Raw genomic sequence first — 24,131 nt, forward strand, 5'->3', positions numbered from 1 at the left:
TTCAGGTCTGTAAGCCAAGCATTTCAGGCTGTTTTAAGTACCCTTGATATTTCCTTCCATTAAAGAATTGCCATTGCATATTTCAATATTGCATTACTGTTGCCATTGCATAGTGATCTCATACCATAATGTCCAAAAGAATGTAGAGCTAATACTAATAAGATGGCTAAATGTAGTAGCAGTAACACTAACAAATTTTTGAATTTCATATGTGAGTGGTTCCAGTCTTCATTGCTGGAGTTCTGTTGACTTAGAGCAGTGGTTCCCAAACTTGTTCCGCTACTTGTGCAGGGAAAGCCCCTGGCGGGCCGGGCTGGTTTGTTTACCTGCCACGTCTGCAGGTTCGGCCGATCGCGGCTCCCAGTGGTCATGGTTTGCTGCTCCAGGCCAATGGGAGCTGCTGGAAGCGGCGGCCAGTACGTCCTTAGAGACTAACAAATTTATTTGAGCATAAGCTTTCGTGAGCTACAGCTTACTTCATCAGATGCATCCAATGAAGTGAGCTGTAGCTCACGTAAGCTTATGTTCAAATAAATTTGTTAGTCTCTAAGGTGCCACAAGTCCTCTTTTTCTTTTTGCGGATACAGACTAACACGGCTGCTACTCTGAAACCTTACTACAATGTTTTTGCAAATAGATATCTGACAAACTTCAGGACAAACATTTTACAGGTATTTGCCAAACCCCAGATATAGACTATCAGTTTCTGAATTTACTGACAAAAACTGTTGTGCATTACTGTAATATTTACTCAGAACAGGACCTTAGTTTAAAATTTGCTTTAAAAATATTTCATTAGTGAGTTGGTGAAGATTATAAAATCAAATCTCTAAAAAATCCTTGCATAGATTTTTAGATGCCCAGTCCTCTTTAGCCTTAAATGCTTCGATCTTCAGACATATAGTTTTTTAAATAAATTCTTCAAAAGACCACCCTTATCTAAAATACACATTTTAATTACTATAGTAAAAAAAAACTTGCTTCCAAGTCTTCCTGTCCTTTCTGTCCCTCCCCTTCTCCCTTTATGTAGTAATCTGGAATGATTAGTTTATGAAGGCTTAAGAGTACATTTAAAATTTTGTTAGTCTCTAAGGTGCCACAAGTCCTCCTTTTCTTTTTGCGAATACAGACCAACACGGCTGCTACTCTGAAACCATTTAAAATATAAAATCAGCTTAGAAATACTAATTAAGAAAATGTAAAACAGAGAAGAGCTGTATCATGTATTCCTTAGTATTTAATGTTGTATTCAGCAAGACAGCTGACTCATCCTTACTACAATAAGAAAAGGAGGACTTGTGGCACCTTAGAGACTAACAAATTTATTAGAGCATAAGCTTTCGTGAGCTACAGCTCACTTCATCGGATGCATCACGAAAGCTTATGCTCAAATAAATTTGTTAGTCTCTAAGGTGCCACAAGTCCTCCTTTTCTTTTTGCGAATACAGACTAACACGGCTGCTACTCTGAAACCTTACTACAATGTTTTTGCAAATAAATGTCTGACAAACTTCAGGACAAACTTCAAAAAACCTGTGACTGACATTTTTTATTCCCAAGTTTAGTGCTTTTAATTAGGTACCCTCTGCGCGTCCATTCTGCATGAGGGAGAGGGTACAGGGGTCTCTGCGGGGAACTGTGACTCTCCGCCACCGTGAGGCAGGCCAGGCATCTCTTTATCCTTTGCTGTCTCGTCCCTCCCTCCCCTTTCCCCTGCTGGGCTGCGAGCTCAGGCTGCCATCGGGCATGGGGCACCAGTTTAATAATACTGTGTAGGGCCCCATAAATCCTAAGGATGGCCCTGCCAGTAGCAGCAGCAGTAGCAGCTTGCTGACTTCTCAGTGCTCATACCCACCACTGTGCCTGCTCCTGCATTACCTTGCTCCTGCAGCTCTTGTCTTGCACCCAGCCTTGCCTTTGTCCTGTCCCTACCTTGAGCCCCTCCTTACCTGTTACCCTGCTAGCTTCAGTTCCTGACTTTTCATTTGAACCTTTGCTCTAGCTCCTGATTACTGACTCTGGCTTGACCTTTGGCTCTGATATCCAGTTCCCTACAGTGTGATCTTTGGCTACTGATGCCCTCTCTTACCACTATCCCTGATGCCTGCTCTGACCACTAGGCTAGACTGCCCTTGTCCCAGTTGGCTGACACCAGAGTATCATGTAGGTTTCCCAGCTCCGGTCTCAGCACTGGAAACATGCAAAAGCAGTTAATTTATCTCACCCTAGTCCCAGTGTTGGGCTGAAGGGGACTATTTTCAATGGCCTTTGTGCAGTATTAGCTAAATTAGGTTCTTCTTTCTGAGGATGCTAGGTTTTACCCATTTGGCACTTCCCACGGAGACTGGTACTTCTCCAACATTGTATCTTGTTAAACTATCTACTGGAAGTTATTAATTCCTTACCACACTGGTTTTAAATGTGTCTTCATCTATTCTAGAGCTATCTTACCATTGTCTATATGCTGTTGTTGGTACTCAACTTGAGTCTAGTGCTCTTTTGTTCCCTGTGATGGGGGCCACTCACCAGAACAGTGCCTCCTGCTGGCTGTCTCAAGGATTAGCTTTCTCAACCAGTGCACCCTCTCCTGGTGATGCTGCCTTCTGCGCCTGCAGACCCATCTCAGCCCAGAAACAGCAGCAGCCTTTTCACGACTTGGTCCTCTGGCTGTGTCACCATCCGTGTTTTCCCCCATCTAGGGGGGAAGTATCTCCCAGTTCTATAGTCCAGCCACTTCCCCAGTGGCAAATGGGGGCAGGAAGACCTGGGCCTCCTGCCTCTCCTTAACTTCTCCACCAATATTGCTTCAATTCCCAGGGCCACTTCCCCATGGTTCCAGCACCTTCTTCACCCTCTTCTCAAAGCCTCAAGCCTGCAAGTCCCAGCAGCCAGCTAGGAACTCATTCTTGCTTCCCTGATCCTGGCCAGCAACTGCTCTGTCCAACGTTCAGTCTGCCCAGGACAGCTCATCCAAGGCCTTCATTTCCTTTAAGGCCTTAATTTCTAAGGGTTCTAATCCTATGTTCTCTCATTTTCTTTTTAAAGGTGGCAGGGGTTAAGGGAATTTGGACCATGCCCCCAGGGAAGGAGGGCTGGAGGCATAGGCGCCAAGCATCCATAGAAAAAATTAGCAGATGCTTTGCACCCACTGGCACACTGCTCCTCCCCTCCCCCCCAGTGCCTCCTGCCTGCTGGTGTCCCCGCCAATCAACTTCTTCCCCTCCCTCCCAGTGCCTACCACCCACCACAATCAGCTGTTTTGTGGCATGCAGGAGGTGCTGGGAGGAAAGGGGAGGAACAGGAAAGGGGAACACTAAGGAGAGTGGGTAGAACTAGACAGGAAGAGGCAGGGAAGAGGCGGGGTGGGGGTGGGGACTTGGGAGAAGGGGTAAGGTGGGGGCGGGACCTGGGGCAGAGCAGCGGGTTGAACACCCCAAGGGCCCAGAGAAAGCCAGGTTCTATGGCTGGAGGGGCAGCCAAATGACCAGTTTAGATGTAGCAGGGGGACCCCAGCCCTGCCGTGCATAGCCAGGACAGCCATGAAACCCTTTGCCAGCCCCCATCAGCTGAGAGACACCAATGGAGCTGGTCAGTGATAACAAAATAAACTCATTTGACAAGTCTATCTGGCCGGAGAGGGAGTGCCCAGCATTGCTGCTGCTTTTTGTTCATCAACTGGGAGTGTCCTCTTGCCTGGGCAGGGTGAATGCAGAAGCTAGTAACGGGCAGGTTCAGCAGAGTCCCAGGGAATCGCCCAGTTAGACAACCCAGCTTCACACTCTTTGGAGGGGGATTTTGTTAATATTTCAGTTAACATTTCAGTGGCCAAAGGCTCAAAGATCTGTTGACAAATGGTTTTTCCTGCATCCCCGTCACCCAGGGAGTGGCGCCTGCTCTGGTCACTAATGCTTTTTACTAAGCAGCAGATCATATCTTTTTCCCATAGGGGCAGTTGTATCATCCCCTCTTCCAGCCTCCCCTCTGCATTAGATCTGGCTTTTCACCCCCTCCCCGCCACCAAGGAATTGAAGCTGATCCCCAGTTCCTTGCTAAGCATTTATTCTGCCATCAGGAGCTTGAGTCAAATCCTTCCTTTCATTCACAGCCTCTTTGCCCAAGCCCTGGGATGCGCTTCCTTCCGAGGACATGCCTAAGTGAAACATAATGACATTGACTTGGTGTGCAACAGAATGTAATAAGAGGAGTATGGAATGGATTTTATTAACACGATTGAGCTGCTTGTGAATGATTTTGTCACTGTACAAAGTGGTGACTTTTTTCTCTGAATATCTCTGTAATTGGCAGTGAAAGTAGCTAGATTTATCACAGGTCGCTTTTACACTTATTTCCTCACTAGGGAAACCAAAAAGTCACTAAATCTAGTGACAAAATCACTAAGTTGGCAACACTGCGACTGCTTTTGCCCTGCATCTCCCTTTTATGTGAGCCCGCTGGGCCCTGATTGGCTGCTCCATGCAGCCTCCCAACAACTGGCTGCTTCCTGTACAGCCTCCCTTGGCTGCTTTTAACCCCTTCCTTTCCGGTGTGGGGTGAACACCCCATCACACTCCCATATACCATTAGGAAGTTCATCTCCTTCAATCTTCACATGAACTGTAATAAAGCCAACCATATATGCAGTTGCATGATTTAATATTAATTTAACTAATTCTGCCTCTGGACTATCCGGTTTCTTGTGTTATATAAAATTTGGATACATAACAGGAAATCTGACGGGGGCTCAAATCAACCTTGCTCATGTTTTCAGAATTGCTCTTCAGCATAAACGTTTCCAAAAAGAGCCATCAAAAATTCACATTGGAAATCAGCACAACCTTTAGCTGATCCAATTCAGCCAGCTGGATCATGTCTAAGAAACTTTTCCCACCATTTCTTCATGTTTTCACTTGCTGCATTACCTTATTAGTTTTTTAAATTAAAGGTATTTGTACAGCAAGGATCGTATAAAAAACATCTGAAAATTAAGATCATGGCTTCATCTATTTCATAAGGTCCTGTAACCTTCCTGAGTGGACCATTAAGTAAAAATAATTGTGTTTATATCCCTGATCTCAATGCTATCTGTTCCACACAGATTACCATTAACAATCATGAGATATTCGCAAAAAGAAAAGGAGTACTTGTGGCACCTTAGAGACTAACAAATTTATTAGAGCATAAGCTTTCGTGAGCTACAGCTCACTTCATCGGATGCATTTGGTGGAAAAAACAGAGGAGAGATTTATATACACACACACAGAGAACATGAAACAATGGGTTTATCATACACACTGTAAGGAGAGTGATCACTTAAGATAAGCCATCACCAACAGCAGGGGGGGGAAAGGAGCAAAACCTTTCATGGTGACAAGCAGGTTGGCTAATTCCAGCAGTTAACAAGAATATCAGAGGAACAGTGGGGGGTGGGGTGGGAGGGAGAAATACCATGGGGAAATAGTTTTACTTTGTGTAATGACTCATCCATTCCCAGTCTCTATTCAAGCCTAAGTTAATTGTATCCAGTTTGCAAATTAATTCCAATTCAGCAGTCTCTCGTTGGAGTCTGTTTTTGAAGCTTTTTTGTTGAAGTATAGCCACTCTTAGGTCTGTGATCGAGTGACCAGAGAGATTGAAGTGTTCTCCATCTGGTTTTTGAATGTTATAATTCTTGACGTCTGATTTGTGTCCATTCATTCTTTTATGTAGAGACTGTCCAGTTTGGCCAATGTACATGGCAGAGGGGCATTGCTGGCACATGATGGCATATATCACATTGGTAGATGCGCAGGTGAACGAGCCTCTGATAGTGTGGCTGATATGATTAGGCCCTATGATGGTATCCCCTGAATAGATATGTGGACAGAGTTGGCAACGGGCTTTGTTGCAAGGATAGGTTCCTGGGTTAGTGGTTCTGTTGTGTGGTGTGTGGTTGCTGGTGAGTATTTGCTTCAGATGGCTGACTTAGAACAACGCTTCCTCAGCTCTCGTCCCCTAATGCCCCTACTCTACTTGCGCTACATTGATGACATCTTCATCATCTGGACCCATGGAAAAGAAGCTCTTGAGGAATTCCACCATGATTTCAACCATTTCCATCCCACCATCAACCTCAGCCTGGACCAGTCCACACAAGAGATCCACTTTCTGGACACTACGGTGCTAATAAGCGATGGTCACATAAACACCACCCTATATCGGAAACCTACTGACCGCTATTCCTACCTACATGCCTCTAGCTTTCATCCAGATCATACCACTCGATCCATTGTCTACAGCCAAGCGCTACGATATAACCGCATTTGCTCCAACCCCTCAGACAGAGACAAACACCTACAAGATCTCTATCATGCATTCCTACAACTACAATACCCACCTGCTGAAGTGAAGAAACAGATTGACAGAGCCAGAAGAGTACCCAGAAGTCACCTACTACAGGACAGGCCCAACAAAGAAAACAACAGAACGCCACTAGCCATCACCTTCAGCCCCCAACTAAAACCTCTCCAACGCATCATCAAGGATCTACAACCTATCCTGAAGGACGACCCATCACTCTCACAGATCTTGGGAGACAGACCAGTCCTTGCTTACAGACAGCCCCCCAATCTGAAGCAAATACTCACCAGCAACCACACACCACACAACAGAACCACTAACCCAGGAACCTATCCTTGCAACAAAGCCCGTTGCCAACTCTGTCCACATATCTATTCAGGGGACACCATCATAGGGCCTAATCACATCAGCCACACTATCAGAGGCTCGTTCACCTGCGCATCTACCAATGTGATATATGCCATCATGTGCCAGCAATGCCCCTCTGCCATGTACATTGGCCAAACTGGACAGTCTCTACGTAAAAGAATGAATGGACACAAATCAGACGTCAAGAATTATAACATTCAAAAACCAGTTGGAGAACACTTCAATCTCTCTGGTCACTCGATCACAGACCTAAGAGTGGCTATACTTCAACAAAAAAGCTTCAAAAACAGACTCCAACGAGAGACTGCTGAATTGGAATTAATTTGCAAACTGGATACAATTAACTTAGGCTTGAATAGAGACTGGGAATGGATGAGTCATTACACAAAGTAAAACTATTTCCCCATGGTATTTCTCCCTCCCACCCCACCCCCCACTGTTCCTCTGATATTCTTGTTAACTGCTGGAATTAGCCTACCTGCTTGTCACCATGAAAGGTTTTGCTCCTTTCCCCCCCCTGCTGTTGGTGATGGCTTATCTTAAGTGATCACTCTCCTTACAGTGTGTATGATAAACCCATTGTTTCATGTTCTCTGTGTGTGTGTATATAAATCTCTCCTCTGTTTTTTCCACCAAATGCATCCGATGAAGTGAGCTGTAGCTCACGAAAGCTTATGCTCTAATAAATTTGTTAGTCTCTAAGGTGCCACAAGTACTCCTTTTCTTTTTGCGAATACAGACTAACACGGCTGCTACTCTGAAACCTGTAATCATGAGATATGACATACTAAATACTTTCTGGATGAAATGTAGTACTGGAAATTGATGTGCAGTCATAAAGTACCCTGTAATGGGATTAGTTCAGTATTTTTAAACATAAATCTCTGGACTCTTTCAAAGCATTGATTTAGCTGAATATCAAAAAGGAGGGTGCTCTGCAACTAATAACAGCTTAAAATATTTTCTTTTTAGAAGTTAATTTATTTGTGACCTAGAGGTTGGAAAGAAAGAAGACCCAATAACCCTGAAAATCTAAATAAGTTTCTTTATTTCAGCCTTGCAAATTCATCATGGAAATTTACTAGGCCAGATACACAATCTGCTCACCCACCCTCGCTATAAAGTTGACGATGGAAAATACTAATGAGCCCAATTCTCCATCAGGATAAAAGAAACTCCCTTTAGCTGCATTGGGAATTACTGTTGCCCTGCAGTGGAAGAATATAGCCCAAGAATTTTCCCTGCTCATCCTCCCTCCCACCCTCACCAAAATGGGCACGTGGATGAATGGGCCATTTTACAAGCTTGTTTTATTTAGCCAATCTGTTAATCAAAAGTAATTAACCAATGTAAATAATGTTTTGTATTCGAGAATGAAGTCATCTTAACAACTAAATGTGAAAAGTTCCACCCAATGTCATTTAAAGCAAATTAGTTAATAATCGGGTTTATAATCGGGAACTGAGTTACTTTACATAGCACCATAGCAAGACTATTAGAGTCTAGCTGGCGAGAGAGGGTAGGAAGGACATAGGAGAGGATTGCTTGTCACATGAAATAGGAGACAGGTGCTGGAGGAAAAAGCAAAGTCAAGGGACATAGTATCACACCGTAAAAAAGAAAAAAAAATCACAGGTATAATCTTTGTAAAATATATCCATTGCCCAAGAACAACTAAAGCTCTTGAGGCAAAAGAGACAAGCTAATGGTACAGAAACTAAGACTTAAAAAAAAAGAAATTAATCTGTCAACAGACAAAAACAGAGTATTTTTTTTATGCAAGGTAGTAGTGAATCGCAGCATATGGAACTAAACGTTTAAGTACAATGAGCCAATATACCCAATGTAATTCATGTCTTTCACACTTCAAAGATAGGTGCATTACACACACCAATGTCTTTTGCTGATTTGTATATATTATGTGAAAACTACTACATACTCACATAGGCATGACCACAAATATCCATATGTATTGATTATTTGAAAACTAGTGCATAATAGGCCTGATCCAAAGCCTGTTGAGTCAATGGAAAGTCTAAATAAATCTTGGAGACATTCCATTGACTCAATGGGCTTTGGAATAGGCCCATAATATGAAAACTAGTATTATAAATGATTATCTCATCAAGGTGGGTGAAGGTCCACATATGACCTTTCCCTGTCTCTATCAGCATCTTTCTAACAGGTGAGTTCTTGTTGCTATGACAAATGGAGACAAAGCCAAGGCTCCACTCAGCAGGCTTTGTGGGCAACTTTTTGTCCTGGAATCACTGTTGTAAATAGGACAGGCTCTGCAGGAAAAGACTATTGATGCTCACAGACAACTGGAAAACCGTGTGGAAGCTATACAGCAACAACAATAAACTATGTGAAATATGCTTTTGTACATTGACAGCTGTTTGGGATTTTACTGATAGCTTTCTTGAGTATCATTTCAAGTACTGAACTGAGCAGAGATTTTAAATCCAAAAGTAACCAAGCAATATGGTCAAGAAGCTTCTCCTAAATCTCTAGGCCAAAAATAATATAAAGCCACGCATTTATCAGAGCAACAATAGAGGCGTAGAATAACATTTACCAAAAACTAAGCCCATTCCCATCACTAGAGTTGTGCAGAGGATGCAAGTTCTATTTTGCAAAGGATTATGAGATTTTGAAATTTGGCTTTGTTCCAAATTGGAACAAAAACTGGAAATTTTGAAATTCTCCACAAAGGAAAATTAAAAAACAAAGTGGTAGACAGGGAGTGGGAGGGGTCAGTTGAAACATTTGTTTTGACAAAATTGAAACACTTCATTTTGATTTTGACTCCTTTTAATTTTGTATTATTCAAAAGCCAAAGTCATTTCAAAACAAAAAAACCACAACATATTGGTTTGTTAAAGGCCAGTTTGGGGTGTTTGCCTCTGGGAGAACAGGAAGTGAACAGCCCCTGAGCTCTATTGGCCTGGACTGCAATTATGACTACTCCTGAAGTGGCACTTGCACCTCCACAAGGACATATCACAATCTGGTCCTTAGGTTTTAAAAAAAAATGTTAAAGTATTATTCAGTCACATAAAATCCTGTGGAACCTGCAAGCTATAAAGAGACCCTAGGGGAACTTGCACAACCTTAATTTGGCCCCTTTATGCATATGCATTATAATGCAGTCTTTAACTACATGATCATATGCTATATGTTGAATAAGACCCTTCCTCATGGTAGCAAGAAGAGAAAGGATGTTCTTTACATTTGTGGCACTGGGATCCAGGAAAGTGGGATTTTATTTCTGGCTCTGCCATAATCTTCCTGTGTAGTGCAAGATTTTATCATAATGCATACTCATGAGGAGCGAACTTAAGATTGTACAGGCAACCTTCATTCTGACCTTTGCAGGTTTGATTTTGCAATCTTAACATTATCTCACATCATTTTGTATATGTTTTACAGTGAAAAAGAAGGAGAAAAAAAACCATGAAGTTATATCAGCATAAAACTGGAGTAACCCAGTGGTGGCAAGTCAGACCCACTAACAGTATTGAGAAATAGAATGGTTTAGTGCAATGGGTCTTTAACTGAGGTCAGTGGAGCATAGATGTCTGGCAGTGCACGGAGCTACTTTTGTCACACTGGTTATGACACATGCCACAGCCTTTAAGAAATGACACTTCCTGTTCACTGTGGACTCTTGTTGGAGCTCCAAAAACTTTTTGTCATGTACAGCTGTTTCCCGTCTTTCTTTGTTGTTCCACTATTATAAATACAGCAACTGTGGTCAAATTTGTAAATGACGCTAAAACCAAATGCGTAGCAGAAACACAGGAAACAAAACTAAACTGCAAATAATTGGGGAAGATTAGAGCAGTGGGAGCTGAGGCAATGTTGAGAGCTTTGGTACTAAAATAATAAATTCTTGCACTCAAGGACAGGAAATAAATAGCCTAGATATGAAACAGGGAAGTATACCAAGCAGCGCCTCCCTTTGCATTGAAACAATTTTATTTTCATCTCATTTCCTTAATATTGTCCTAATATTTCTTTTCCAAGTAACCAAGCAATGCATTTCTTCTAACAGGAGTTGAGTCACTACTTTCACAGTAACAGCCGTGTTAGTCTGTGTTCACAAAAAGAAAAGGAGTACTTGTGGCACCTTAGACACTAACAAATTTATTTGAGCATAAGCTTTCGTGGGCTACAGCTCACTTCATCGGATGCATTTGGTGGAAAATACAGCGGGGAGATTTATATACACACACAGAGAACATGGAACAATGGGTTTTATCATACACACTGTAAGGAGAGTGATCACTTAAGATGAGCCACTCTCCTTACAGTGTGTATGATGAAACCCATTGTTTCATGTTCTCTGTGTGTGTATATAAATCTCCCCGCTGTATTTTCCACCAAATGCATCCGATGAAGTGAGCTGTAGCTCACGAAAGCTTATGCTCAAATAAATTTGTTAGTCTCTAAGGTGCCACAAGTACTCCTTTTCTTTTTGAGTCACTACTGTTATACTTAATAGCTACTTGATATCAATCAGGTTTCAGAGTAGCAGCCGTGTTAGTCTGTATTCGCAAAAAGAAAAGGCGTACTTGTGGCACCTTTGAGACTAACAAATTTATTAGAGCATAAGCTTTCGTGAGCTACAGCTCACTTCTGTAGCTCACGAAAGCTTATGCTCTAATAAACTTGTTAGTCTCTAAGGTGCCACAAGTACTCCTTTTCTTTTTGATATCAGTCAGTATCTGAACGTGAGGAAGATAGCTTTTCTCTATTCCTTATGCCATAGTGACACCTTATGGCATTTTTGTGCTATGCTTTTTTATCTTTGTGTTATATGGTCTTTGACCTTGAACGGTTTCCAGTTGTTTCAACTCAAACATGTAAGCTATTGTACAACCTCAGTTATCCAAAAGCTTACGGAGCTTTAGATAATCATAGGTTTGATTAATTGGCGGAAGTCATTTTTATGTGCTGAAGTCAAACCTTATGGACAATATTCAGCCTTTGGATACCTGAGGTTCAGATAATTGAGATTTGATTGTTTTAGCAACTGTGAAAATGTGCCTAGGATCATTCTGCATACAAGCTTGGAAGGACTAGATTTTTATCAATAAATGTCAACTTCATCACACACACACACACACACACACACACTCTCCCTCTCTCACAAAATATTTCCATTGATATAAATTGAAATTTACAGATAGGTAAAACAGGAATAATGCTGCTTGAGAACTTATTGCAGTTTAATATAATGCTATTTAATTTGTAAATTTTGACATGTGATGTTGACAATTTGTGTTTTAATTATTATAAAGCTTTAACTTCTTGAATCTCAAAATCTACTGTCATTAAATAATTGTTTGATCACCCTATTATCTGACCCCTACATAATTTCCTGCAACTATGAAAATGTAAATAAAAACAATAAAAATGCTTAAAATATTATACATCAAAATAATAAATAAAGTCAAATTCTAAATATGTTATTGCTTAATTATGAGAAGTTATATAAAACTGTTACTTTCAGCAAGAGTTTTATTTTCTCCTGGTGTTTTCTACTGTTAATTTTATTATATCCTCCTTTTGATCATTTACCTCATTCAAGGGTTAGTTTTCTGAATTAATATCTGTGGCATTCAAATTATTTCAGAATATTAAAAATGACATGATTTTCAGTTTTAAATGGTGAGCCTGTATTAATACAAATAAAACAAAATGAACAAATTTTTTGTAAACCACAGAAATGATTTAGAGTATTGCTTTATTATTTTTCAAGAGACAGATAAAATGGGACCCTTTCCAATCAGAAACAACTTGCATTTCCATGACTTAAAATATTCACAATATATCAATTTATAAAAATATAATTATGAAAAGTAATCTGATTTTTTGAATGCAGGTGGGAAAGAGCAATGGCCCTGATTTATATTTTTTAACTAATCCTGACATTTTCTATTTGAGCAGGAGAGATGATACCATGGTAACTGCTACATTCACAAACTTAGGGTTTCTACTTATTGCTACTCTGAAACCTGTACTTATTGAAATGTTCAGGATATTGCAGATTTTCAGTACTCTCACCTGCATGCTGCAGGATATCAAAGAGTCCTAAATGTAAGTCAGGTTGGAGGTTGTATCATAGTGTTGCTTCTTGACACTGAAGAAATCTCAGAGCCACTGGTAATGATATTTGCAAACTCCTGGATGACGGGAGAGGTGTTGGAAGACTGGAGAAGGGTTCACAGTGCCCATCTTTTAAAAAGGGGAAAAAGGAGAAACTGGGGAACTATAGCCGAGTCAGCTACAGCTCATGAGAGCTTATGCTCAAATGAATTTGTTCGTCTCTAAGGTGCCACAAGTCCACCTTTTCTTTTTGCAGATACAGACCAACATGGCTGCTACTCTGAAACCTGTTATTATTGGAATGATGTCAGATTGGAGGGAGGTCTCAAGTGGGTTCCCATAGGGATCTGTTCTGGGTCTGGTATTGCTTAACATCTTTATTAATGACCTGGATATAGGAATAGAGAGCATACTGATCAAATTTGCAGATGACAAAAAGCTAAGGGGGAGGCGTGCCAAGACTTTGGAGGATAGAGCTAAAATTCAGAAGGATCTTGATAAATTGGAGAACTGGCTATTGGCAACAAAATGAAATTCCACAAAGACAAATGTAAGGGAAGAAAAACCAAATGCACAAATACAGAATGGGGGAAAACTGGCTTGGCAGCAGCACAGCTGAGAAGGATCTGGGAGTTGTGGTGGATTAAAACCTCAATGTGAATCATCGTAGCCGTAGCAAAAAAAGCCAATGTGATTTTAGGTTGCATTAACAGAGGCACAACATGCATGTCACAGGAAGTGACAGTACCACTCTACTCGGCACTGGTTAGGCCTCAGCTGAAGTACTGTGCCCAATTCTGGTCATCAACATATAGAGAGGACGTGGAGAAACTGGAAAGGACCCAGCAACCAGCAACAAAGGATCCAGGAGGCAAGCAACAAAGATGATCAATGGGATGGAATGCAAGCCATATGAGCAAAGACTGAAGGAACTGGCTATGTTTAGTTCGGAAAAGAGAAGATTAAGGGGGGGGAACATGATAGTGGTCTTCAAAAACTTGAAAGCCTGCCATATAAAAGATGAAGAAAAGTTGTTCTCTCCTGCCACAGAAGGCAGGACAAGAGGTAATCGGTTCAAACTACAGCATAGCAGGTTTAGATTAAATCTCAGGACAGATATCCTAACCGTAAGAACAGTAGGACAATGGAACAGACAGCCTAGGGAAGTTGTGGAAGCTCCTTCACCGGAGGTTATCAAAAAGAGGCTAGATAGCCATCTGTCTTGGATGGGTTAAACACGACAAATCCTGCATTTTGGTACGGTGTTAGATTAGATGACCCTTGCAGTCCCTTCTAACTCTATGATTCTATGACATAGCAGCATATTGTCATGCCACAAACTTGGCAGTTCTCGTCTGACTCCAATATACTTCACTACCTTGAAATAAAACAGATGAACCATAATTAATACAGCAACAACACTAAAGCAGATTCTGTGTCCTTTTGCCTACATTTACTGAGCCACACAGACACAGGCTAAGTGATATGTAAAAAGAAAAGGAGGACTTGTGGCACCTTAGAGACTAACAAATTTATTAGAGCATAAGCTTTCGTGAGCTACAGCTCACTTCATCGGATGAAATGAGCTGTAGCTCAGGAGAGCTTATGCTCAAATAAATTTGTTAGTCTCTAAGGTGCCACAAGTCCTCCTTTTCTTTTTGCGAATACAGACTAACACGGCTGCTGCTCTGAAACCTGTCATAAGTGATATGTAGTATTATTATTTAACTCCGCATTACAGATATCAGCCAGATTGGCTAGTCGAGGTACTGACAGTCAAGAGAGAAATTAACTAGAGCAGGTTGAAAACCAGAAACATTTTTCATCGTTTTTAAAAACAGATCCCTGTTTTTGGCGAAAAGTTTCAAACTCTTTCCCTCACATCTAGCCCGAGCGGTTGTCTGGCTGGATTCCCATTCAGGCCATTACCTCCTGCCCTCCCAACTTTCCTTTGCCCTTCCCTGCGGCGCATCCGTACCCCACCGCTAGCCCCCCGCCTTGAAAGATCGTGGCCCCGGCCCTGCCCCCAAATCTGAGATTTAAAAAAAAAAAAAAAAAAAAAAAAAAGCGCAAGCGACGTTTGACCACCGAGGGCTCCAGCAACCAGGGCCAGAAACGTACATTTTACCCTCCCCTCCCCCCCCGCTTCCCTTCCGCGGAGAGTCCCGCCCGCTCGCAGGCACGCGGCACCCAGAACGCTCCCGCCCCGGGCTTCGCGCCCCGCCTCCGCCGCCCCAGCCCGGCCAGGGGCAGAGGAGCGAGCGGACGCGCGGAAACTCAGGGCAAGGCGTCGGTCGGCCGCCGCGCCGGAACGCAGCGCCGCGGGAAGCCGCCGCCGTCACTCCGGGCCGCTCCGGGTCGGCCCAGCGGCCCGCGCTGAAGGAGACTCGAGGGCAGGAGGCTGCTCGTGCCAGGCGCAGCCGCCCCTTCATGCGCAAGATGCTGCTGGCCGCGCTCTCCCGCGTGCTGCAGGGCCCGGCCGCCGCCGCCGCCGCCGCCAGACCGGTGAGGGGGCCGGGGAAGGGCAGAAGCGGAGCGTGGGGGTTGTGAGTCCGGCCGGAGAAAACTGGGCCCGTGCGGCCAGGCAGGGCGCCGGGGCCGCTTCAGACCGGGGGCGTGGAGGCGGGAGCCGCCCCCCCGATGCCTGCTTTTGCCTTGCTAAAAATAAAACTAAACCCAACCCCCCCCCCGCGCGCGCCCGCCCGCCCGCCGCCGCTGCTGCGGAAACCGGGGCGGGCGGGCGCGGCTGGTGTCGCCCCACGCTCCGGAGTCACTGCGGGCTTGTGGCCTCTTTAAAGGCGTTTAAAAGGAGAACGCGACCAACGGTGTGATTCAGTGTCTGCTTTCTACTATGTGAAGGGGGGGGGGGGATTCCCTGGCCCAGAAAGGGGGCACTAGTGAGGGCAGTGTCTGGGCGCATGCTGCTGCAGCGACATGAGAGCCTCTTCGAGCAGATCGGATTGTTGAAGCCGGAGGATGTTCCCTCCAAGGGCGCCGTCTTGCAGATCCAGGCACAATCCCCCTTTATACCTGTACACAGCTATACACAGTAAATGGGAACGCGGGTTTGGTTTATTTAGATTGGCTAGAAGTTGAAAATAACTCCTTAAAGTCACCTGCCATTTCCTACCTGTTTCTGTTAGCCCTTGCTGCATCACTTTTTGTCTTAAGTTCCTAATTCGGGTCAGATCATCAGTGGGTGTAAATGGATACTCTTTTACACCAGCTGAGTTTCTGGTCCTCTGTCTCAGGCCTGATCTACACTAAAAAATTAGGTCAATTTAACTCCATCAGTCAAGGATGTGAAAATCCACACCCTGGAGCAGTGAGGTTAAACCAACCTAAATCCCAGGTGGACAGTGTAGAAGGATGAATTCTTCCATTGATCTAGCTATCGCCTCTCGGGGAGGTGGATTACTTACACCAGTGGGAGAATCTCTCCTGTTGGTGTGGGTTGTGTCTACACTGAAGCACTACAGCAGCACAGTTGTGCCGCTGTAGTGTTTTAAGTGCTGATGAACTCTCAAACTCTTGGTGCATAATGCTCTTTTTCTGATCGCTCTGAATTCTCCGTACCATCACCATTTATTCTTGAGCGTTGCAGACTCTCCTCATTCTGCTAGTTTCTGTATGTTCTTCCCAGTTATTTTGTTACGCATCTCCCATCATGCTGCTGGTACATTTGGAACAGTCTCCCTCCTTTCATCTCTCAAATCTTGTTTCCTCCTTAGATTTTGCTTCAAAGCTCACTTGCAGAGATTCTTTTTACCCTTTCAGTATCAATCCCCACACCTTTCCTTATAGCAGCTGGTCATGTCTTGTGTCTGTCTTGTTTAACTTTCTTTGTAAATAGTTCAGGGTGGAATATGTCAATATAGGTTTGTAAAGTGCAGCATAAGCTTGCAGTGGTATGCATATTATCACATGAAATGCTATTAAAACCAGATAGTAGGCGCTGGTCCTGTGTTCTAGTGGTAGAGCAACGCTTTTTTGGTTTTGGCTCATTAGGAGCGGGAAGGGTGTGCTATTTGACCCTAAAAGAAAAGGAGTACTTGTGGCACCTTAGAGACTAACAAATTTATTTGAGCATAAGCTTTCGTGAGCTACAGCTCACTTCATCAGATGCATTCAGACCCTGTTTACTAACTTCTATAGTTGATATGAAAAAGGTTTTGTTTTTTGACAGGCTTTGCAGAGTGCTTTGACCTACCCTACTTAGGTTAGTCCAACCTTTCCTTCACCCAACTTGGTAACTCTTGGTAGTGAAGGGAAGTAAGGAGCAAAAGTGGGAGCTATCTTGAGGCACTGAGAGGGTTAAGGCGGGCAGGAAGTAGCTTGAGCGTCTTAAGACTTCAGTTGTCTTCAGTGCATCTTTTGCCAAATGTATTTTAATGGAACAAAAATGTATGAGTTTAAATAGAATATCAACTTAAAACATCAGCAGAGGAATATGCAGAGAGGTTCAATACTGAATGGGTTAATGAAAGGTAAATATTTTGGGAAGGAAAAGGGGACTTAATCTTTTCCTGACTGCGAACCTCAGTGATCCTGGGTCTGGGGTCAGCCCACACTAATCTAGTATAAAATTCCATCTTCACTCTCCAGTTGTTTTTAGTGATAAAATAACTAAACCTGAGGATTAAAATGAGAATAGGTGGTTGAGAGGGAAAGTTCAAAATGCTAACAAAAATGCTAATTTACAGATACTGTCAAAACATCCTACCATTGTATGCATTTTTTTACCTACTGTTGCATGTTTAATCCAAAAGTTACTAAAGATCAGAGAATACAATTCTTATTTTTCAATTTGTCTACTTTGTACATTTGACATTTTATACAAAGGAAGTTTCACTGTTTCCCATGTCTAGTCGTTTGTGTGTGTAAACTCAGAACAATTGAGGAGGACACCAACCTTTTTTTAAAATTGATTCAATTTCATTTTGGTGGTGAGATTTTAAAAATAACTTTTGAAGTGTTGAAACCGAAGAAAGGTAGTGAACCACAGAAGACATTATTGAATTACTACTGTGTGACTTTACAGGATTTTTCATCTTTTGCTGTGTTCTTAGCCTGTGTAACTCAATGTCTACAATTGTGCAGATAAGTGATATAGTGTTAGCATATGTGGTCAAATTCTCTTAGCATGCTTTTGGAAAGAAAGCTTTTAAAAATAGTTGCTAGGTGAGCTAAAAAGATTCATTCAAAGATGAATTATTATCTGAAACAGATAAGGATGTTCTCTAAATTAAGACTTCCTACATTTTTTCTGTTCATATGTCTGAGCAGTGATCCCAGTTTAAGTGTACTAACATGATTATGAAGACTGTTAGTGTGTGTTTTTTGTTGTTGTTTGTATTTTGAATGTGGAATTCATATGTCTCAGGAAGCATATAGTCAGACAACTCCCTAATCTTGTACTGAGCTGTTGAAATTGCTGATTATTTTAAGGAAAAAATATCCCATGCTCAGTGAAATTACTTTGTTTAATGAAGTTTTATATGAGCTTACATCTTAACGTTTTGATCCCTACCCTTCTTTCGCAACTCATTTCCATATAGACAAGAGACCCCCAGTGAGTGAGACATAGCTCACGAAAGCTTATGCTCAAATAAATTTGTTAGTCTCTAAGGTGCCACAAGTCCTCCTTTTCTTTTTGAGAGTACAGACTAACACGACTGCTACTCTGAAACCACCAACCTTGTGGTGTTGAAACTAATGAGTGAGGAGAATGACTTTGGGCTCTGTTCTCAGTGTGCCACTGACCCTCCTCAATATCACATGGGAAAAGAGCTTCCCCAGTGACTTTGTGCACATGGATCTCACACCTGGTAGAAAAAGGCTGGCGAAGCGAGCTTGTGCAGCAGCGTGCTTTCCACTCAGTACAGACCTCTGAGGCTTGGTCTACACTAGGAACTTACGTTGGTATAACTGTGTCGCTCCGGGGTATGCATTTTCTACACCCCTGAGTGTACCGACCTAACTTCTGGTGTAGACAGCACTATGTTGATAGGAGAGCTTCTCCCATTGACATAGCTACCAGTTCTTGGACAGGTGGAGTACCTATGCTGGTTTAAAAAAAAAAAAAAAAAAAGCTCTCCTGTTGGTGTCGGTAATGTCTTCACTAAGCGCTATGGCTATGCAGCTGCAGCATGGTAAGCGTAGACGAGCCCTGAGACCGATAATGACTTGCTCACTCTTGCATGGTAGGGGCTAATGGGGAGAAGATATTGGAAGAGAGGCTAAGAATTAATGCATCTGAATTTCATCTTTCCTACACTAGTTTTATACGTGTGTAACTCTGACTTTAGCAGTGTTACTTCTGGTTAACTGGTGAAAGCAAACTAGAATCAGGCCTGCTGTATGGAGAGAGGACATGGGATTGGAGCGGGATTGTCATGGGTAGGAGTTACTTTGACAAAGATGAGAATTTTGTGGGTTAAAAATAGGAAGTAAAAGTGGTTGTTAATACCTAGTTCTAATATAGTATTTTTTTATCCAAAGATCTCAAAGCACTTTACAAAAGAGGTAAATATAGCTATCCTCATTTTATAGAAGAGGGAAACTGAGACACAGAGGTGAAGTGACTTGCCTAAAGTCATCCAGTAGGCACAGTGGATGAATGGGCCACATTCTGAGGAGAATAGTAATAGAGAAATTTTGTAAATGAAAATTGGCAAGTTTGAGGACTGCATAGGAATATAACAGGGACAAATGAGCTGAGTGGAGTATCCTATTACTCCCTCCTCCTTATTCCACACCACATTGTCTTATTACATGTCTGGAAAGCACCAAACACACTTTTGAGCACTACACTAAAAAGGTAGATTTTTCTGAGTCAGGTTTGTGCTGATGTGCTTGGTCTGCAGCCTGGACCAATGAGTTTTGGCTCTGCTGTTTAAACTTTCCAGGCTGATTGACCAATCATCAACTTCCAAGGAATGAGGGCATGAGCAGAAGCAGCAAGAATTTTCAATTGTCAATTGCCTTTCCTTTTCCACCCACTCAAAGTCTCTGTTGCAGCCCAATTCTTATGATTGTTTTTTTTCCCCATTCTCCTTTCATTGTGTATTATTGTACACCCCACTGCTCTTATGTTTGGGGGTTTTTGCTTGTTGCTCCGCTTTATGTTCAGTGTGCTTACAGCAAACTAAAATGTATTAAATTTAAGATCCATGAAGCAGTTTAAAAAATTGATTTCTAGTAAACTTCATTTTTGAGAACAGCTTGGGGTGAAGCAGATAACTCAAAAAACCAACCAACCAACCCCCAAACCCTTTATAAATTATAGCTTTATAGACTGACAGTGCAGTGGCAGAGTGCTACCTCAGGAAGGGAGGAAAGCTCTCTTGCAGAAATCAGGAAATCCTGCAGAAGGGGAGGGAGTCTCTCTTGAGAGGAAAAATGCCTTTAGGGGAATCTGTAAAGTAACTTTACCAATGAAGTGTTAAATTATTTAATGTTTGACAAACTTTTTTTCCCCCTAGATTATGAATTTAGTACTGGGCTTTTAATTCTTACGGTGTCCTTCTATACTGCTGGCATTAGTTCTTGACAGTATGTGTTGTCACTGCTTTTGTGAAGATCATTTTAATCAAGAACTGAAATTTTAAGTACATTTCAAGGCACTTAACATTATAAGACTGTGTACACCAATTTCAGCATTTATTAGTCTTTACTTTCAGAATGATAGTTCCTATAGAAGGAAACTTCAGGATTCTTCCCTAAACAGCAGAGACTCTCTAATAAGTTAAAGGGTTATTTGTCATTTTTGTAACTGAAAGTAGCAGACTGCCCTTTCTGGATGTTAGGAGGTAATCTTTCACTGGATCTGTTCCCTCTGATGCAGCTCATTTGCCACATGTGATCTTTAAGTCATAAAATCCAGGAGCTGATAGCTAGCTCCTCAATCTACATTGAGGCACCCAATTAGAAATGGCCTGGGCTTTCTGGAGTGTCGCACATTTGAGTGCCCAAGCTAGTTCTATTGAGATATCTTAATATTGATTTGGAAACCTAATTTTAGGCTTCCAGGTTTGAAAATTTTGGGTCTGATTCTTTTTCCTGGATTTTGTTACGTACACTGGTGCAAGTCAGTGTTAACATACTGCCAATCAAGAGTAGCACTCATATCCACTTCATAAGGTAATGTTTTACATCTACTTTGCACTCCATGTGCCCAGGTGTTAAATGACTTCATGAAGTCTAGAGCTGGGAAGAATCAAGTCATGAGGCCTTAAAGTACATCCATAAGCAAGAGAAATTATAGTACTATCTTTTATTTTGCTAGGCTATTGATTATTTTTCCCCTGAATTGATTTATTACAGCTGTTGACTCTTTTCTCTTTTTGTTTCCTCCAATTGCTGCTACCTTAGGGAGCTGTTAGTGAGGTAAGGCACATCACTTCTGTAAAGGTTTGCTTTTAGCCAGAATTTTAAAATTACGTACATATGTAATCTGCTTTACAAAACTTGCTAGCCTTTTTATATAAACCTAAACTCCTTGCTCATTTTTAATGTCACATGTAAAATGGCTAGAGAGCGCTGTTAGTATTGCTACATTTTACTTATTTAATCTAATTTTTAGAATGTTTCTTGAATATCTTTAATCTTAGTTGTTTTTTCTTTTCATCTGTTGCATTAAAGAAGGGTTAAAAGGATATTGAGGTTTTTAGATTGCTTCAAAATGTTTATAGTCTGAGGAAAGTCCTTCAGAGTCTAAAAGTGGAGGGTTTTTTGTTTTTAAATTTGTACTCAATTTCTGAGAAAGTAAACCAGAACAATATTTTTTGTTGTTCCGTCAGTTGAAGCCAAGCAACAAACTAACAATAAGTATCCCAGGTTCGTGGTTACTGATATTAATTATCAAAGAGAGATGTTTACCAATCCTCAGGCCAAAACTTTAATTGTTACTCAAGAAAAATAATTGTATATGTCATCTGCTCCTTTCAGAACATTGAGGGGGAAAAACCCAAATGTAAACCAAAACAGGATAAAAAAGGAAGCCTCTTCCCACAAGATTTTAAAGAGTAATTAAAGAGTGTAAGGAAGTCAGTATCCTTTTAATGTAGTGATGGTACCAGTGAATTCAGTCATGTAATGTGGATTGTGCATGGTATGCCAAATTTTGGTGAATGTGGATGAAAAATGATGGGCTGTGGGATGAAGGTTGAAAGATAGAGGAGGAAGAAATGAGATTATATTTAGCTTGCTAATGTTCTGTAGACTGGTAGTAACTTTGTAGTATGTTGAAATATAATGTACTTGAGAGATAGAGTGTGTGTGTGTGTGTGGGTGTGTGTATATATATAAACAATGTAGTATTTGCTATAGACATAAATTTGTGTATATATACTATGTTGTGTGTATATACATTTTTCACAGTCCTGAGCAATGTAGCTCGGTCAGCTTACGTTTTAGGTGTAGGCCAGGCTTAGATTGCAGTTCACTCTGTTTTCTGGTAATAAATTACAACTTCATTTTTAAATATGAAAAATTTTGCACTCTGAGCACCACAGTTAGGTCAGCCCAACCCATGGTGTAGATGTGGTGAGGTGAATGGAAGGATTCTTCCATCAACGTAGCTACCACCTCTCAGAGAAGTTGATTAACTACATTGATTGAAACGATGCAGCCTCTGGCGGGACACTACTGAGAGTATCAATTCAGGACAAATTGCTTAGAGCAGGGCAGTTACAGCCCCAAGGCTGGAGTTCCTTCACTGCTGAGGTACACCAAACCAGCCAAATAGAGAGGACTTCGGTTTTACCCCGCTGTCTAACCGGAAGTCATACAAGCAATTCCCTTAGACACTCCAATTTCCCAGTATCACCACCAGCCCCACTTCTTATGGGGATGAATGGTTATGAAAAACAATACCCAGTGAAAGAAAAAGGGTTCTCTCGATCCCAAAAGACCAAGCCCCAGACTCAGATCAGTAAACCAGTTAGATCTTACCCACAAATCACGCTGTTGCCAATTCTTTAGAATCTAAAATCTAAAAGTTTATTCATAAAAAGAAAAAATATAGATGAGAGCTAAAACTGGTTAAATGGAATCAATTTTGTACAGTAATGACAGAGTTCTTGGTTCAGGCTTGTAGCAGTGATGGAATAAACTGCAGGCTCAAATCAAGTCTCTGGAGTACATCCACAGCTTGGATGGGTCATTGAGTCCTTTGTTCAGAGCTTCAGTTTGTAGCAAAGTTCCGCCAGAGGTAAGAAGCAGGATTGAAGACAAAATGGAGGGGATTCCAGGGCCTTTTATATCCTCTGCCATGTGGAAAGACATGCCTTTGTTCTTACTGTGGAAAATCACAGCAGCAAGATGGTGATTGGAGTCACATGGGCAAGTCACATGTCCATTCATGACTCAGTTCTTTACAGGTAGAGCAGCCATTGCTCACATGCTACCTTGAATGTTGTGGATTGGAGTCTCCCAAGGTCCATTGTCAGTTAAGTATTTCTTGATCGGGCACTTAATCTGAAGAGTCCCTTCTCAAAAAGCTGGCCAAATGCTTCATTGGTGCTATTAAGAATCAAACACATTGAGATACAAGTACATAGCCAATATTCATAACTTGAAATACAAAAATGATACACACATACAGACAGCATAATCATAACCAGCAAATTACAACCTTTTCAAGACCCCCTTACTTGATCTCCTTTGTACAAGTTTTGGTGCAACTATAGGACCTTGGTTGCAACAATGATCTATACAGTCACAGTTCATGTCAATAATGTCACACCCTGTATGTCGATGTAGGAAGTGTCTATACCATGGTGCTGCTACAGTGTATTTCTGTAGTGTAGACCTACCCCTGGGACTCTTATTCCAAAGATGTACATGCACTGTTATGTACTGGCTTGTCTATTTGCCTGCTCCTGCATAGAATGTCTTACCTGTTCATATTATGAAAAACATTAGGTTATAAAATCAGTTAAGCAATAGAATAAACTGCCAAGGTAACTTGTAGGATCACAATCATAACAGACTAGAGTGACATCCATCTGTAAGAATTTTTTTTTTTTTAAGTAAAACTGAAAAATATCCTGTCGTGGGGTGGGAGGGAACTACATGATGTGCTATATGCCCTTTCAGGTGACCATATATGTCAGCAGCTTGGCTGAATGAGCTATTGGAATTGCTCTTTTAGATAGCTAGATAGAAGCTTGGGCTTTTGGAACCAGAGGTAAAATGTTGTATTCACTGTGCTGTATAGACAGTGGGTGGGTGGGTGGATGGATGGATAAGCCTGATGTCTGTATCGTGTGTGTGGGGGGGGAGGGGGGTTCAGCTACATTATGTTGCAA

The 24,131-nt window shown here is 41.8% G+C and overlaps 1 protein-coding gene and 1 long non-coding RNA gene across 3 annotated transcripts in view; one reads left to right on the forward strand and one right to left on the reverse strand.

The window, feature by feature from the left end:
* Positions 1-4,324: 4,324 nt before the first annotated feature.
* On the reverse strand, positions 4,325-22,663 carry LOC122457968. Its single transcript, XR_006277765.1, has 4 exons — positions 22,652-22,663; positions 18,849-18,852; positions 7,051-7,055; positions 4,325-4,417 (listed from the first exon to the last, which is right to left on the reverse strand). It is a non-coding gene; the product is annotated as an uncharacterized LOC122457968 (long non-coding RNA).
* PDHA1 (pyruvate dehydrogenase E1 subunit alpha 1) overlaps positions 14,985-24,131 on the forward strand; it is a 30,351-nt gene continuing 21,204 nt past the window's right edge. Inside the window, exons 1-2 of one of the 2 annotated variants that reach the window (XM_038390851.2) lie at positions 15,103-15,324; positions 21,193-21,207. In XM_038390851.2, coding sequence (XP_038246779.1) covers positions 15,250-15,324; positions 21,193-21,207 — 90 coding nt within the window. In that variant the 5' untranslated portion in view covers positions 15,103-15,249. Of the gene's footprint in view, positions 15,325-21,192; positions 21,208-24,131 lie in introns of both variants that reach the window. The other variant, XM_038390861.2, reaches the window with a different exon arrangement.

Source organism: Dermochelys coriacea, chromosome 1, assembly GCF_009764565.3.
Source record: "Dermochelys coriacea isolate rDerCor1 chromosome 1, rDerCor1.pri.v4, whole genome shotgun sequence".
NCBI classification, from domain to species: Eukaryota; Metazoa; Chordata; order Testudines; family Dermochelyidae; genus Dermochelys; species Dermochelys coriacea.